This window comes from Balaenoptera borealis (assembly GCF_965194805.1).
Source record: "Balaenoptera borealis genome assembly, contig: HAP1_SCAFFOLD_81, whole genome shotgun sequence".
Taxonomy (NCBI): Eukaryota; Metazoa; Chordata; class Mammalia; order Artiodactyla; family Balaenopteridae; genus Balaenoptera; species Balaenoptera borealis.
In genome coordinates, this window is record NW_028123982.1 from 707,945 (window position 1) to 724,975 (window position 17,031).

Below are 17,031 nucleotides of genomic sequence, written 5' to 3' on the forward strand. Positions count from 1 at the left end.
ACGTGGACGTGCCCACCAGAAAGACAAAATCCAGAGGGAAAGACAAGAGAAGGAAATGGGACCTACATATTGTAGAGAAGGAAAAGACCCAAAACAAGGAAAAGACCTACAATAGAGAAGTTCCTTTAACATTTGTTGTAAAGCTGGCTTGTTGGTGCTGATTCTCTTAGCTTTTGCTTGTCTGTAAAGGTTTTATTTATCCATCAAATTTGAATGAGATCAGACCTAGGGACACATACAGACTGAAAGTGAGGGGATGGAAAAAGATATTCCATGCAAATGGAAATCAAAAGAAAGCTGGAGTAGCAATTCTCATATCAGACAAAGTAGACTTTAAAATAAAGACTATTACAAGAGACAAAGAAAGACACTACATAATGATCAAGGAATCAATCCAAGAAGAAGATCTAACAATTGTAAATATTTATGCACCCAACATAGGAGCACCTCAATACATAAGGCAAATACTAACAGCCATAAAAGGGGAAATCAACAGTAACACAATCATAGTAGGGGACTTTAACACCCCACTTTCATCAATGGACAGATCATCCAAAATGAAAATAAATAAGGAAACACAAGCTTTGGACAAGGACAAGGACATAGGGAGGGGGAAGGGTAAGCTGTGACAAAGTGAGAGAGTGGCATGGACATATATACACTACCAAGCGCAAAACAGATAGCTAGTGGGAAGCAGCCGCATAGCACAGGGAGATCAGCTCGGTGCTTTGTGACCACCTAGAGGGGTGGGATAGGGAGGGTGGGAGGGAGGGAGACGCAAGAGTGAAGAGATACGGGGAACATATGTATATATATAACTGATTCACTTTGTTATAAAGCAGAAACTAACACACCATTGTAAAGCAATTATACTCCAATAAAGATGTTAAAAAAAAGAAAAAAAAAAGGCAGCCACAGCATCAACAGCTATCTGTCTGACTAGAAATCAGTGTCCACAATTAACAAGTGCAGCCACAGGATCAATGGCTATCAATCTCACTGGAAAAGAGTGTCCAAATAAAACAAGGGCAAACACTGGTCAATTGCTATCAGTCCCAGGTAAATTCAGTGTTCACATATAACAAGGGAAACCACAGGTCAACGGCTATCATTCACACTGGAAATTAGTGTCCTCATATAACAAGGGCAAACACAGTTCAACTGTTATCAATACACTTGAAATCAGTGTCCACATATATCAAGGGCAACTGAGAATCAATGGCTATCAGCCACACTGGAAATCAGTGTCCACATATAAAAAGGGCAACCACAGCATCAACGGCTATCAGTCTCACTGGAAAATCAGTGTCCACATATAACAAGGTCAACCACAGTTCAACGGCTATTTATCACGCTAGAAATCCCTGTCCACATATATCAGCGGCAACCACATGTCAAAGGCTTTCATTCATAGTGGAAATATTGTCCATATATAACAAGTGCAACCACAAGGCAACGGCTATCTGCCTCACTGGAAATCAGTGTCCGCATATAAAAAGGGCAACTTCAATATCAACGGCTAACAGTCTCACTGGAAATCAGGGTCCACATATAACAAGGGCAAGCACAGTATCACTGAAGATCTATCCCACTGGAAATCAGTGTCCCCATATAACAATTGTAGCCACAGCATCAAGAGTTATCTGTCCAACTGGGAATCAAGGTCCACATATAACAAGGGCAACCAGAGATCAACGGTTATCAATTTCACTGAAAATCAATGTCCATATAACAAGGGCAACCAGAATTCAATGGCTATTAGTCTCACTGGAAATCATTGTCCATATCTAACAAAGGCAGCATAGGTCAACGACTATCAGTTTCCATCAAAATCAGTGTACAAATATAAAAAGGGCAAGCACAGCATCAACGGCTATCCGTCTCAATGTTAATCAATGTCCATATATAAAACGGCAGCCACAGCATCAACAGCTAGCTGTCCCACTAGAAATCAGTGTCCACAATTAACAAGTGCAGCCACAACATCAATGGCTATCAATCTCCCTGGAAATCAGTGTCCACATAAAACAATGGCAACTAGAGGTCAACTGCTATCAGTCTCAGGGAAATTACATGTCCACATATAACAAGGCAAACCTCAGGTCAATAGCTATCAGTCACACTCAAATCAGTGTCCTCATATACAAAGGGCAACCACAGAAACAAAGTCCATCAGCCTCAAAGGAAATCAGTGTCCACATATAACAAGGGCCACCACAGGTAAATGGCCATCAGTCTCATGGGAAATCAGTGTCCAAATATAACAAGAGCACCAACAGAATCAACAACTATCAGTCTCAATGGAAATAATTGTCCACATATAACAAGGCAACCACAGTATCAATGACAATTAGCCTCACTGGAAATCTGGATCCACGTACAACAAGGGCTGCCACAGCATCAACGGCTATCAATATCATGGAAATCAGTGTCCCCATATAACATTGGCAGCCACAGCATCAACAGCTATCAGTCACACAAGACATCACTGTCCATGTATAACATGGGCAGCCAAAGGTCAACGGCTATCAGTCTCAATGGAAATCACTGTCTACATATAAATAGGGAAAGAATATAATCAATGACTAATAGTCTCACTGGCAATCAGTGTCCAAATATAACAAGGGCAACCACAGGCAACGGTTATCAGTCTCACTGGAAATCAGTGTCCACATACAACATGGGCAGCCACAGCATCAATAGCTATCAGGCTCATAGAAATCAGTGTCCCTATATAACAAGGGCAGCTACAGCATCAACAGCTATCACTCGCACAGGAAATCGGTGTCCCTATATAACAAGGGCAACCAGAGCATCAACGGCTATCAGTTCCACTGGTTACCAGGGTCCACATAACAAAAGGGTAATGACAGGTCAACTGCTATCAGATCCACTGAAAATCAGTGTCCACATATAACAAGGGAAACCACAGGTCAAGAGCTGTCAGTCCCACTGGAAATCAGTGACCATATATAACAAGGGCAAAGGCAGGTCAACAGCTATCCGTCCACTGGAAATCCGTGTCCACATATACAAGGGCACCCACAGCATCAATGGCTATCAGTTTGACTCGTTAATCAGCGTCGGCATATATGAAGGGCAACCACAAGTCAACAGCTCTCAGTCTCACTGGAAATCAGTGTCCACATACAACAAAGGCAGCCACAGCATCAGTGGCTATCAGTCTCACTGGAAATCATTGTCCACATTAACAAGGGCAGTCACAGAAACAATGGCGATTAGTCTCACTGGAAATCTGTGTCCGCATATAAAAATGGCAACCACAGCATCAACCGCTATCAGTGCCACGGAAAATAAGTGTCCACATATATAACAAGGTAAACCACAGTTCAATGGCTATTAATCACACTGGAAATCAATGCTGACATATAACAATGGCAACCACATTTCAACCACTTTCATTCTCAATGGAAATATTGTCCACATATATCAAGGTCAAACACAAGGCAATGGCTATCTGTCTCACTGGAAGTCAGTGTCCATGTAATAACAAGGGCAACCAGAGATCAACAACAATCAGTCTCACTGGAAATCAGTGACCACATATACAAGGGAAACCACAATATCAACGGCTATCAATCCCACTGGATATCAGTGTCCATGTACATCAAGGGCAACCACAGGTCAATGGCTATCAATCCCAATAGATATCAGTGTCCACATATAACTAGGGCAACCACAGGTCAAATGCTATCCATCCCTCGGAAAATCTGTTTCCTCATATAACAAGGGAAACCACAGGTCAACGGCTATCAGTCCCACTGGAAGTCAGTGTCCACATATATCACGGGACTCCACAACATCAATGGCTATCAGTCTCACTGGAAATCAGGGTCCACCTATACCAAGGGCAATCACAGCATCAACGGCGATCAGTGTCATGGAAATCAGTGTCCACATATACCAAGTGTAGCCACAGGTCAACCACTATCATTCTCACTGTAAAGCAGTGTCCACATACAACTAGTGCAGCCACAGCATCGACATCTATCAGTTCCACCGGAAATCATTTTCCTCATATAAAAGGGCAAACAGCATCAACAGCTATCAGCCTCAATGGAATTCACTGTGTACATATCTTTTGTAGCACTTGAGCTAATCCCACAGAATGTATTGTCAGGGAACTGGAAATAGTGTAACTTGTTTCTGATTTAATTTACAGAGTATGTGGGTGGTCAGACTCAGTCCAAATTCTTAAGAAATCAGTTGGAAAGAAAACATCACATGAGTTCTACTTGTTGGCACATTAACACAGTGTTTGGCTGGGGAGTAGATGGTATTCACATGATGACGAGAGTAAGACTTGAGTTTCCAAAGAATGTATAAAAAATATGATAAAGAACATAGAAATATGGTATTATTGTCCATTCTTCAGAGATGTCACATCTAAATTTAAACCATTAAATTACAAATCTTCAACCTGTCATTTTCTCAAATAGAGATCTTTAGAGAATCTGGATAAAACAGGGGCTGCATGTGAAGTTCAAAAGAAAGTTGCTTAATAATGAATCATGCACATTTACTGGACAGGTGAGCTGGTTAGCAGTGCACTGACAAGAAGGATGAGACATTTATGTGGGACCTTGGAAGAGCCTTTTATTAAAGTAGGAGGATCAAGCTTGGGCAAGGGAAAGCAGATGGAGTTCTCTGAGTTTTTAGAAGTTTTTGACCTATATATAGAAATCCATTTCTATTTAACTTAATATCTGAATTGTTGTTTGACTATGAAGAAAAAAAATTCACTCAAGCGTAAATGTCTCTTTCCTAATCATATATTAGGGAGGAAATGTGTTTCATGGACCTTACTTGCAACACTGATAAGAATTCACTTACAATATAAGAGCAATAATGCTGTGAACATCACCCAGGGAAGTCAGCTGACATACCCAAGGTCATTGCAAATCCAGAAAAAGAAAGTAAGGTTTCCAATATCCACCTAAGCAGACATGCTTTCTTGTAGTAAAGAGAGCATATACTCTGAGACCCTGAAAAATGATGTTCTCTAAAAAAATCCAAGCTGAATACAACTTGACATTCTGACTGGATTAAATATGTAACAGAGCTTCTAGTATTACCCAGCAGAAAGAAATTTTTTAAAAAATGGAAGTGGTAGGATGCTCTGGCAATTAGCAAGATATTTTATAGTTTACAAACACTAATTTAAACCTTGGTTCATAGTCTTAATTTTGAAAAAGTTACTGAATCTCCCTGAACTTCACATTTTCCTGGGTATAATGAGGCTAGTATGAGATAATTTTTGCAAATCAAAGTGCTTCAAGCTCTGGTAAATGCTCGATAAATAGTAACAACTGCATTTATTAATAATAGTTAATATTGTAATCATTTACTACTCTCACCTTCAGATGACCCAGACAACAAAGCTATTATTTATCTCAGTGACTGACACCTCAAGGAAAGCACTAACCTAATATTACAATGATTAAGAGAACACCATTTTAGTGAAGCTATGCATACCAACATATTTCTTACCACTACACACACACTTCAGTTCTAAGAAATAATTAACTGTGACCAACTAATTTATTCCAGATACACTGGAACATGCTGTAAAGTGATCTACATTTCTACAGCTTCATAAGATGGTTTCCCCATAAAGTATTAGCTAACAGCACAGCACCACAGGTGGAACAATATCCTGTCAGAGTGAACAATGCAAACTGTTAGGTAAATCCATAGTTTTATAAAGTCCAGAGTTACACACTTCTATGACCAAAAAACTTTTTTTAACTTTCATTTTCTGGATTTCAGAAGTACAATTAAGAGTAAATAAAATTCAAATTGAAAATTCTGTTCTTCCACTCTTCCTAAAGCTTTCAAAGGGCTTCTGAAGTAGCAAAGTTATTTTGTTTGTTTCTAGACCTTATTTTTCCTTCTTTCTTGTATTTCCCACATATTATTGCTCAGACGATTAACAACTGTGTCTGTTCATCCTCGGTGACCCTTACCAACATGCAGATGCTCAAAATTCCATCTTCGTGGCCACAACATTCTGCTTTATCTTTTTGGGAGACAGGTCCTGACACAGCTTTTCTATTTTGCATGAGACCTTTCTACCACAAAAGTGGATTTCTCTTATCTTTCCAGGGTCAAACAGACCGTCACATATGGCCTGTTCTAATTCAGATGTTGGAAGAATTAAAAAAAAACCAAAAAAACAAAAAAAAAAAAACGCTCTTTGAGGCAAGTTCATGGCCTGTTTCAGTGATAAGCCTGCCGGACTCCACATCCTACCCCATCACCAAGGAGGGAGCCAGGTTTCTGTTGCAGCATGGCCTCCTCAGAATGTCTCTGAAAACACAGCATACACAACACAGATGAATTAAATACAAACTCCTCTGCAGAGACTTAAGACTTTTGAGCAAGTAATCAAAAAATCTGAAGTATCCTAAAATGAAATTTCATAAGAACTGACTGGGTTGGAATTTAAACAAATGCTTTTGATCTGCCTCAAACCAAGCTGAATGCTTCCCTCTGCATGGGCCTCCTTCCCGGTGATACACATTCATAACAATCCCAAGTTCTAGCCACTATTAAAAAAAGCCATGGAATTAGTTTGATGTGCCAGCATTCAGTTAAATGATGTAACTAAGGAGTCCTTTGGTAAACTAACAAACCGTGAATTGTTCAAAATTTTTGAGAGTATGAATTATTAAAAATTAGTCAAAAATTACATCTTCCATCCAGTCTCCCAAACTAGAAACCTTGGTTTTGACAAACCTGCACATCCTAAATCCAGTCAGTCGCCAAAACCAATCATCTAAAACTCAGACAGGCCTCTAGAATTAGACTCTCATTCATCCCAACTGCTTTCGCTCTCAGACCTAGTTGGAACGATTTCAATACTCTCTACCTTGGTCGCCAGTCTCCAGAATCCACCTCTCACCATGCAGTGACACCGCACCAAAAGCAAAGACAAGCATGCCTTTCTCTTGTCAGGAATATCCTTGTAGATCTCCAGTGATTCTGAGATGGAATTCCAGGTCCTGGTCTGTCCTGTGACTATGCCCTCACGGATGGCCATCTGCCCACCAGTCTTCTCTCGTCCTTCTCAAGTCCCCCTTTGTTCCTGCCAACCAGGATGTCTCCCCGTTTCCTGGATGTGCCAGGATCTATCAGAGCCTCTGGGGTAGAATGAGTTTTTCTCTCAAAGACAGCTCATCTTTCCACCTGTCAAACATCCACTTAACCTTCCAGTGTCGTTTCAAATGCCACTTTCCTTCTCCAGGCAGTTGAGTGCATCATCGTCTGTGTTCCCGCAGCACGTTTAGCATCTGTAGCAGCATTTCCTCTGTGTGAGTGTTGTCTGTGTGCTGCCCTGTCCCCTGCGAGAGCAGGATCTCCCCTAAGACATGAACCCTGTACTATTCCTAGGTGGGTATGAATGTTACCATTGACTGATTCCTCTACTGCACGTTAGCTTCATCATGATCTAACACAAAGTACATGAAATTAAAGCCAGGCAACTCCTGGGTTTAAATCATAAATCCTCGCACTGTCTTCTTCCTGAAACTTAGCTGTGGAGCCTTGTGCTTCCTCACCTGTAAACTAGTAACACAACCAGATCATGGGGAGGGAAGGAGGAGGGAGGGAGGGAGAACTAAGGAAGATTAAATGAGATGGTACATGAACACTGCCTGGAAACGTCTGGGCATGAATATATTTACCAACGATAACAAAGATAAAACTTCCCTGGCACCCACTCAGTGCTAGCATGTGGTCAACAACCTCCCCATATAACCTACTAGTAACAAAGGCCATGATGGACACAGGAGCTGACCAATGTCACAGGGTAAGTGCCAGCAAAGCCAAGACTCAAGCTCAGGTGGGAATCTAAACAAAAGCTCTGAACATTACTTCACTTACCTAATTACCCAATAATTTATCTGATCCTCATCAAAATTCCTTTAACTTTCCTCATTTCATGGATGAATAAACTGAACCTCAAATAAATAACTAGCCACAAATCATACATACAGTTACAGGGTAAACATGCTAGGATTCAATTCCAGTGTGCCTAAACTCAAAATGCTTCAGTGAAAATCACATGGGTTATTATCAACATAAAAGGTGCAGACATACTATAAAACAGAAGACCGGCATGAATCTCAGGAACAGCACGTGTGTGGTGGTGATTTAAAATGAAGCCAGATTCCCCCTGGTTAAGGTGATCAGAAAACATTCTTGGAAGGTTTATAAAAGTATTTAAAAAAATAAAATTTGACATTAGAAAAATGAAAATTATTATTGGAAACCAAAAGGTATGGATGGAGAGCATTCAGGAAAAGGTGTGAAATCTGCAAATCTGGGACAGAGAAGCACACCATCCTCAGGGGACCAGAAGAGGGTCAGTGTGGAGGGCAAATGCGGGGGAGGACATATCCCACAAGGGTGTACACCACATGAGCAGAAATAAGGCAGATCCGGTCCTGGTGAGAATAAGCCACAATGAGAAGGTGATGGGATGTGTGGGGACTGATCCAGTCAAGAGGCCCAGAGCAGAGACATGGTGGGGACCCTGGGCTGAGACGCAGACTTCCCAGGAACTGAGGGGCACAGATGTGACAACAGGGCCTCAGTGCAGAGGAGGTCAAGGTTTTACAACTGGAAGAATGCGACAGTCATGTCCTTGAGAAAGGGGGACCACTTGACGATGTTTTGCAAAGGAGTCTGATTTCAGGTAAGTTGAATCTGAGATGCCAGTGGAACACTGAGATCAAGGCTTTCAGCAGGCAGACACATGCACAGTCAGAGCTTGCAGATCTGACTGGAGCTGGGTGTCTGCATGCAGGCCAGTCCCTGTGCACATGCCCACGTGAAGACAAAGAAGGCGGGAAGGGAGGGGAGAGAAACGCAAGAACTTGACTTCCTACATTTTAGCAGCAGGAAGAAGAAAGGAGAAAAAATCGTGCTTTGCAGCAAGCAAAGATGAGTTTACAGGAAGCACTGTCTAAAACTGCCTCAAATCCTATTAGATGTTAAGGAAAGTGAATTCTCAAAACTAAGGGAACAGACATCTTTTCATAAATATCTGAAATACGCTGATGGGCCTGGAAATTGGATAGTTAAGGATGAAACAGTGGTAGAAAAGTAGAAGCAAGTTTTCCAGAAGTCTTGCAAGAAGAATTAGTCCACATAAGATGAAATTGAGGAAGGTCACATAAAACTGCAAACCTCCCAATAAAATGAGAAAGAGTCCCAGCTCAGAACAAACGAGTGGCTGGAAGGTTGCTGAGAAGAAGGAAAGACATTTGATCATGGCTACAGCTGTGATCATCCTCATTCAGAGACCAGCCACTCTCCAGAGCGCAAACACACTACACAAAACAGAGGCCTTGACAAGCCTTTTCCAAAGACCAAGCACTTATACTAATGTCACAATTGAGACTTAGAACCAACAAATGTATCGATACGACTCATGTATCCACAAGCTATCCAGGGAAGATAGTTTATTAGCTCCATCTTACTACATATCACTTATTTTCTGAAGTTATTAACCAAGGAAGCCTCCTGTTAGAACTTGTGCATTTGCCTTAGACCTTACTTAAGAGATGCTAACATGTTTGTGTCCATAGACTGTACTGATTCTAAAAGAGATTCAACGGCCTCTGCATGACAGACACAGTCGTCAAGAGGAGGCGTGTCAGAGTTCTACAGACTTTGATGGGGACCATTTCCTGCTAATTACAATGCCCAGTCTCCCTCTCTCTAAAATAGACATTAATAATAATACCTCCAGGGTGTTATAAGGTGTGTAAGATCAAATGACATGTGTAAAATCCTTAGCAAAGTAATGGCTCCACAAGTGATACTGTTATTTGAAGGGTCATGGAGTTAGACTTCATTTTACCAGTGAGGTAACACAACTACTAACAGAGCTTAGAAACAAAGTCAATTTTCATCCCCTAGCTCAGTGCTCTTTAGTTGGATTTTAATCTCAAATTATTATTAAATGTCAGGGTGATCTTAATTAAAGTCATGACCCAACAAGATCCTGAGCAGGAGGTGCCTTCATTGTGTTTGCTTGGTCTTCCCTTGTGGAAACTTTGCTCATGCTCAAAGACACCGCTTCTTGCTCATAGCTAAGGAGAACATGGGATGGCCTGGTGTCTCGTTTAATCAAGGGTAGTTTACTGCTGGGTTCAGAAGAGGTTAACTGGTTCCCATCAGTACTCTGTGTTCACTCCGTCTGATTTGTAGTCCATCATATCTGTAAGCATCCATTATATTTATATCTTGATATAAGCTCCTTCACAACGTTTTGCACAAATCTTTAAAAGTGAAAGAATATTTCATACAAGTTAATCCTTTAGCTAAAGAAGATAATGGCTTAGCAAATTCATCTTAATGAAAATTGTTTTCTCTAAAAGAGAAGGTGTGTTGTTTTAACCAAAAACTCAACTGAAGGGAGTTATCCCAAGCTTTAACTCAAAAAGTGCTGGGTCAGAGGAGTACAAAAAGTCCTATAACTTAATCAACATGAGCATTCAAAATATTGGATTATTTTCTCTAATATGACTGTAACCAGAAGTATATCTACATTTGTTTTCATCTGTACTTAGAGAAAGAAAACTACAATGACTCTTTTCTTGAGCAATGTAGAAAGCAGCTTACATTGCTCTCCAATCTTAAAAATTTGCTAAATGAACGAATATTTTCCATTTTAAAAATCAAAAGTACTACAATTAACTTTCCAGTGAATATATTCTGTGGTGCTGAAGTTTTAAAATATCTTCCAGGAACTCTGTAACCTTGGAAATTACAGCTGACCCTTGAACAACAAGGGTTTGAGCTGCACAGGTCCACTTATACTTGGATTTTCTCAATAGTAAATACTGCAGCCCGACCAGCTGGTTGAATGGCCGACACGGAGAGCTCACTATAAATTATACGCAGCTTGTCAACTGCTCGGAGGCTAGCCCTCACCCCACACTGTTTGTTCAAGGATCAACTGTAATCCTGTCCTGGGAATTCCCTCTTCATAATTTGAAATCACCAGAACAGGACAGAGCTAAACATGTGATACCTGGATTCTCTGGGCATGAATGAGAAGAAACTTTCAAAATGAAGCTGAGTTCTATTTTTGACTGAAAGTTACACCTCAGTTGCTATATTTGCTTAGCGTAGAGACTTGCCTAGAAGAAATGGCCACTTAATTTCTCTTATGCACATACAGGGGAATAAAAGTCAACACTGCAATAGAATAAATATGGTAGAAATTCTTGGCAATTAACAGAACAAAGACATGGAAGAATCTAACATTTATAGTACCTTGCTCTTTTTATACATACATTTATGTGAAACAAATAGCTTACAAATCAAATCAGAAATAACTTGGTATATGTGATAATGGTAGAGATAAAAATATCTAAAAATTCATCTGTGAAAAATAACTTTATCTGTATCTGTATATGCAGTCCATAAGAACTTCTTAATCTAGAATACATACCCCGTAGACAAGATTATTGAAAAGTTAAAAAATTTTTCTTTCTACGATGGTTTGATACTTTGATAAACTCACAAATAATTATTCTGTCTTAATATTCTGTAATTTCAATGTTCCACAACCCCTTATACTTCAAAAGTAAAATTCAGAAGAACATGCTTTTAAATATATAAAGGAAAAAAAAAAATCCCAGGGATTAGGCCTGGGGCCACAGTAAATATTGAATAAGATTAAATTTCATAAACTTTTTTCTTAAAGACAGGGATTTATTCAGAGTTACAATTCCAGGTCTGAATATCTACATTTTAACATCTCAACATTTTTCAAATAAAAACAATGAAAGAATTAAACAGAGAAAGTTCACGTAAGAAATCAGAGGTGGCATTAGCTCCACTGAAGAGTCTGTCAACCACCTGGAGACCAGCTCCATCTCTCTCAGCTTAGCTGCTTCTCAATTGCACACAGAAAGTGAACCAAAGCCTTAACGAGCTGTCTGGGGAAGATGTTCGGTCAATAAGCTTAGTGCTCACCCAGCGGACCTCATCAGCTGAGTTAAACTCTAGAGAATTCAATGGTAGGACCTCCTTGCAGTTAAAGAACAGAAGCAAAAAGCAGCTTCCACAGCAAAGCAGCAACTAATATTCACAGAACACATTTTCTGGAGCGAGGCTTTCCCAAACCTAGCTGATCAAAACCCCATTTCCAGAGTCAAAACTCAGGCCTAGCCAGTCGGACCTTCCAAAAGTGGAGGCCAAACTAGAATTTTAGGAGCTGCAGACCCAGCCAGGAGCCCGCTGAGGGAGGGCCCTGCAGGGATGAGTGAGGGCTCTGAGGCTGCCTCAGGTCAGAGTGAGCATCTCCAGCAGGTGACGGGATCGCTCGTCTGTGGGGAAGGAGATGAGGGGCAGGAGGGGACATGGAGGCCAAGTAGGAGGCACAGGGATGACGTGCACCAGAGTGACGACAACAGAAGAGAAACAAGGCCAGAGTTTCTAGACAGACAGGTGACCCCTGAACAACACAGGTCTGATCGGTGCGGGTGCACTTACACGTGGACTTTGTTCAAGAGGAAACACTTCAGAACCACATGCTCTGCAGAGAGAACCGCGGCTGCAGGTGGAGGGCCGCCCGTCACTTATGGGAGCATGCTCCACTGTGGGGGTTCGGAGGCCCTGACCCCCGTGCTGTTCAAGGGGCAGCAGCATCTCTGAATCAACAGCTTTGGCAACAGATCAGCCTCAGGGGGTGAAGAAAAGGCAGGAGACATGGGATCAGATTTCCTGGGTTTGGATTCCGCCTCTGCTGCCTACAGAAACGTGAGACCTAGAAAGCAACACTCTCTAAGTCTCAGTTTTCACACCAGAAAATGGAAGTAGGGTTAAATAAATAAATGTTTAAATTAAAATTAATCAATTTAAGTGATCCATGTTAAAAACTAAGCACAGGGCTTGGCCCTTAGACTAAATGTTGGCTGCTAGTCATGGGTTTTGTTGTTAATGATGATGCTGTAAAAACATCATGCATTGAGACCTACCTTGGGCCAGGGACTGTGAAAGTAAAGACTTTTTTGAAAGGGAAAAAAATCTCCCCGATGACAAATATGTGGTCCCCAAGACCACTTCCAATTTCCCCCATAATTGCTACTGAGTTTTTTTGTTTGTTTTTTTTTTGCAAAACAGAGAAGTGCTGAATTATGGAAACAATTTAATTCTGTTACCAGGATCCTCAAAGCAACAGATCATGGACAGTATGTGTCTCACGGCATCAAAAACAAGAAATAAGTCCCAGTTTTCTGACTCTCCTCATTCCTAACACTTGGACTGCGGGAACCAAACAGACCCATGGGGGTTCACTTAACCTGCATTTGTCATGGACCTAATCACTCCCTCTCGCATTTTCCTGCTCAAACTGAGAAAAGCATCGCCCACCTTTAGGTTTTCATTGCCTGTGTCCACAGTGACTCTGAAATTCTTGCTTTGTCAAGATACCAATTTAAAGAACGGGCTTATAGCAGTTGCCAACTGAAGTGACAAAACAGTGCTATCAGATTGGTACTGCGACTAGAGTCTGCTCTGACCACTCTGGGAACACCAGATCCCTGCGTTCATCGTACACCTGTGTTTCTACAGTAAGCACGGGGATGCAGCACTGCACCATCACGAAGACACCTCCACGGAAGATTTCATGTGCATTGGGGCATGCAGAGTGGGTAGCCTATTATGACACAGGTAAGGTCCTTTGAGACAGAAAATGCAGACTTCGGTGGTGAAGGAAGGTGTCTGAAGAGTGACATCTGACTCTGAAGAGCATCCTCTGACACAGAGCGAACTGAACTCGGAAGTAACAGTTCAGGAGCAGAAACAGGAGCTCTCACCCAGCCCCACGGACAGTCGGGGAAACTGAGAAGCACTTAGGAAGGTGAAGGACATTGTTTGGAGAAACAAAAAGGGAGGTGGGTCACGAGCTGGAGAAGGAGACAGGTCATGGAGGTCCAAGGAATCTGGGCTTCATTCTGACAGAATAACAACTAAAAAGGCTTTACGTAGGAATATGGTACGGTAAAATGTCATCACGTGGTTTCTCAACTGCTGGCATTGGTACTGGACACTCTCTGATGGGGGAGGCGTCCTGTGAAGTGCTGGGCAGCACCCCTGGCCTCCACCATTAGATGCCAGCTGCACCCCTCCCCCACTGTGGCGACCAAATATCCTCAGACACTGCCAATGCCACGCTGGAAGCACCGTGGCCCTGAACTGAGAACCACAGGCCGGAGCGAAGAGCCGGGACTGAAGACCCAAGACGGTAACTGACAAGGCGGATGAGAAAGCCAAGCAAGTGACAGCCGAGCTGAAAGGTGACTTTCCTGATTCCTCTCATACAACGTGGCTGCACAACCTAGGCCTCCAAAATCATCTAGAGAATGTTCTAGGCCCACCCTGTGCAAACTCCTCTCCACCTCTGAAGCCCCTTTCACCTGGCAGTGTCATCATGGACCCCTCAGAGGGGACCCTGGCCGGCCTTCGAGGCCCCGCCCACCTCTCGAAGCCCCACCCACCTCTCGAGACCCCGCCTTCACCCCGCGGCCCCTCATCCCTCTCGAGGCCCCACGACCCCGCGTCTGCTTCTCAGAACGTCCTCCACCAACCTGGGGAACGTCAAGTCTCAGCCGACACCTGAGCCCCTCAGTTCTAATCACTCCACAGACTGGACTTCGGAATGAGGAGACCAGCTCCGCCCCTCAGGTCTTAAAGGATATCCTCCAGCCAGGCCTCCCGTGAATCCATTCCGTCTACTCTCTCTACACCTGTTCCTCACTGTTCCTGAGAACTTTATCCCAATGTACTTCTCTCCACTGTATCTTAACTTACGAGATTTATTCGCTTACCCTTTTAAGCATATGACCCATTCCCTATGCTAGTAACCCCAGTTCCTCTGTCCTCCAGAATTGCCGCCACAATGTCCCAAAGAGTCGTGAGTTCTAGATGTCCAAACGAAAATGACCATCTTGCCTGAAACCTGTTCTCACTTTCACATTCTCAGAATCACCCTCCACCCACAGGTGTGAATCGGAAAGCATCCAATCAAACGTCGAGTCCTGACAACGGTAAATCCTGAATATTCCCCACATCTGTCTCTTTCCTTCCCCACTGCCCCTGTTTCAGTTTAGTCACTTTTACCCATCACCCAGACACGAATTTCAAATTTCTTCAATCCATTCTCCATTCTGCCTCCAGAACAATTTTTTTTTATAAATGCCAATCTGTTTATGGTTTAACTACCATAAAATTATTTAAAAGCATCACCAGGATGACATAAATGTCCTTGTTTACACGTCTGGCCTCCTTTCTACCCATCAGTCTCCCAGTTTACAATCCAGAACCACCTGCACTCCATGGTCACCTGCATCTCCATGGCGAGCACACACACTCCTTTTATAGCCGGTCCCCGCAGCCAACTCCTCGTGGACCCTCAGGTCCTGCCCCAGTACTACCTCCCGAGCTACAAGGAGACTCAGTCAACCCTCCCCTTTTGCTCCCCATACTGTGCATGTCTCCACTGGGACCCCAAACACGATAACACTGCACACATCCAACACTCACTGTACACCCCACACTGCGCAAAAAGTTTTACTTGTATTTATGCCTTCTTCTTACACAGAAACTACTGTATCACTCCTCATTTTACAGAAGAGACAAACTGAGAAATTAAGCATTAAATTTACCTTAGTTGCACAGTAAAGTGTAAACTCCAGGACTCAAATCCAGGACAGTCTGACTATAGAGCCCGCTTTAACCAAGCGGCGGCCGCGGGCAGGTCTGGGCCCCCGGCCGGTAGGGGCGCTGGGGACGGTGGGGGTCGGTCCAGGCCCGGCAGGGCCCCGGTGGGGCGACTAGGGCTGGGGGCTGTTGCCGCAGCTGCTGGAGGCGGGTCCCCTGCTGGATGTCCGAGAGCAGGTCCTCCTGCCCCGCGACCGAGTAAAAGCTGTGGAGGTGTGTCTGCCCTGCGCCCCGCCGCGGCCTCGGACTCCTCGGCCACCGCAGGGCCGGAAGCTGGGGCCCCGGGACGCGTCACCTCGGAAGGGTGGGCACAGTCGGTATCGGACCGGCCCGTCTCGTGGGCCGACAGCCTGAGGACAGGGGTTCTGGTGACCAGGGAGTGGGCGCTGTCCAGCTCGCCGGCCTGCAGGGCCTGGGGGTCCGGCACAGCCTCACGGGAGCCGCCGGCACCTCTGCCCTTGGACAGGGTCCTCCGGAGGCGCAGGCTGGAAAAGACCGAGGCCCTGGCGTCCAGCCGGCTCTTCTTCCTGCCTGGGTCCCCGCTGCCGCCCCCCTCGCCTTGCCGGCCCGGCGCCTTCGTGCCCCCGCCCGCCTTCTTTGCGCCTCGGCCTCGCGGGGGCTCCGTGCAGGGAATCGCCACGCTCCTCTTCGGCTTCGCCCCCTAGTTCTCCAGGCTGCCGCCACCGCCGCCGCCGCCGCGAGCACTCAGGCCACGCCAGCCCCTCGGCCCGGCAGCTGTGGGGTCCCGGCAAACCGGTAGCCGGCGAGCCTCCGGGCGCCCTACGCAGACCGCGCGAGGCCGAAGGCGCTCACGCAGCGCCGCCAATGGCCGCGCGGAACGCACAAGGCCCCGCCCCCTACCGGCCCCTCGGCCCCGCCCCCGGCCCTTCGGCCCGGTCCGCTTCGACCCCTTGGCCATGGAAGCGCCCAGAGCGTCCCTTGTCTGGGGACCTTAATATCCGCCCCCGTATCCAGCGTCTTGTGCTCCCCGAAGAGTTAGGCGGGTGGAAGATGCACGCCTAACAAAAAAAATATTTTAAAGGGGAAAAAGGGAAGCCAAATTCCAGTGTAGAGGTGCGTAATCTCAAGGACACGTACACTACCCCCTCCAACCTGCCTGCAGAAGCATGGCTCTTTAATAAACACTGGTCGAATGGACTGGTCTTTTCTTCAACAATTGATCCTCTTAAACACCGTTAATGTGCTTGACCAATGGTTTAGGAAAGGTTCCTACACATAGCGCTGCTTTTATGTTCATGCAGACCTTGC

General features: G+C 44.2%; 1 protein-coding gene across 1 annotated transcript in view; it reads right to left on the bottom strand.

The window, feature by feature from the left end:
* LOC309621260 (uncharacterized protein) overlaps positions 1 to 16,681 on the bottom strand; it is a gene marked incomplete at its 5' end in the record, with an annotated part of 33,508 nt that extends 16,827 nt beyond the window's left edge. Inside the window, 2 exons of the mRNA XM_082408835.1 lie at positions 15,708 to 16,423; positions 16,517 to 16,681. Of these exons, the coding sequence (XP_082264961.1) occupies positions 15,761 to 16,423; positions 16,517 to 16,681 (828 nt within the window). The 3' untranslated portion in view covers positions 15,708 to 15,760. The remainder of the gene's footprint in view (positions 1 to 15,707; positions 16,424 to 16,516) is intronic.
* Positions 16,682 to 17,031: the final 350 nt, after the last annotated feature.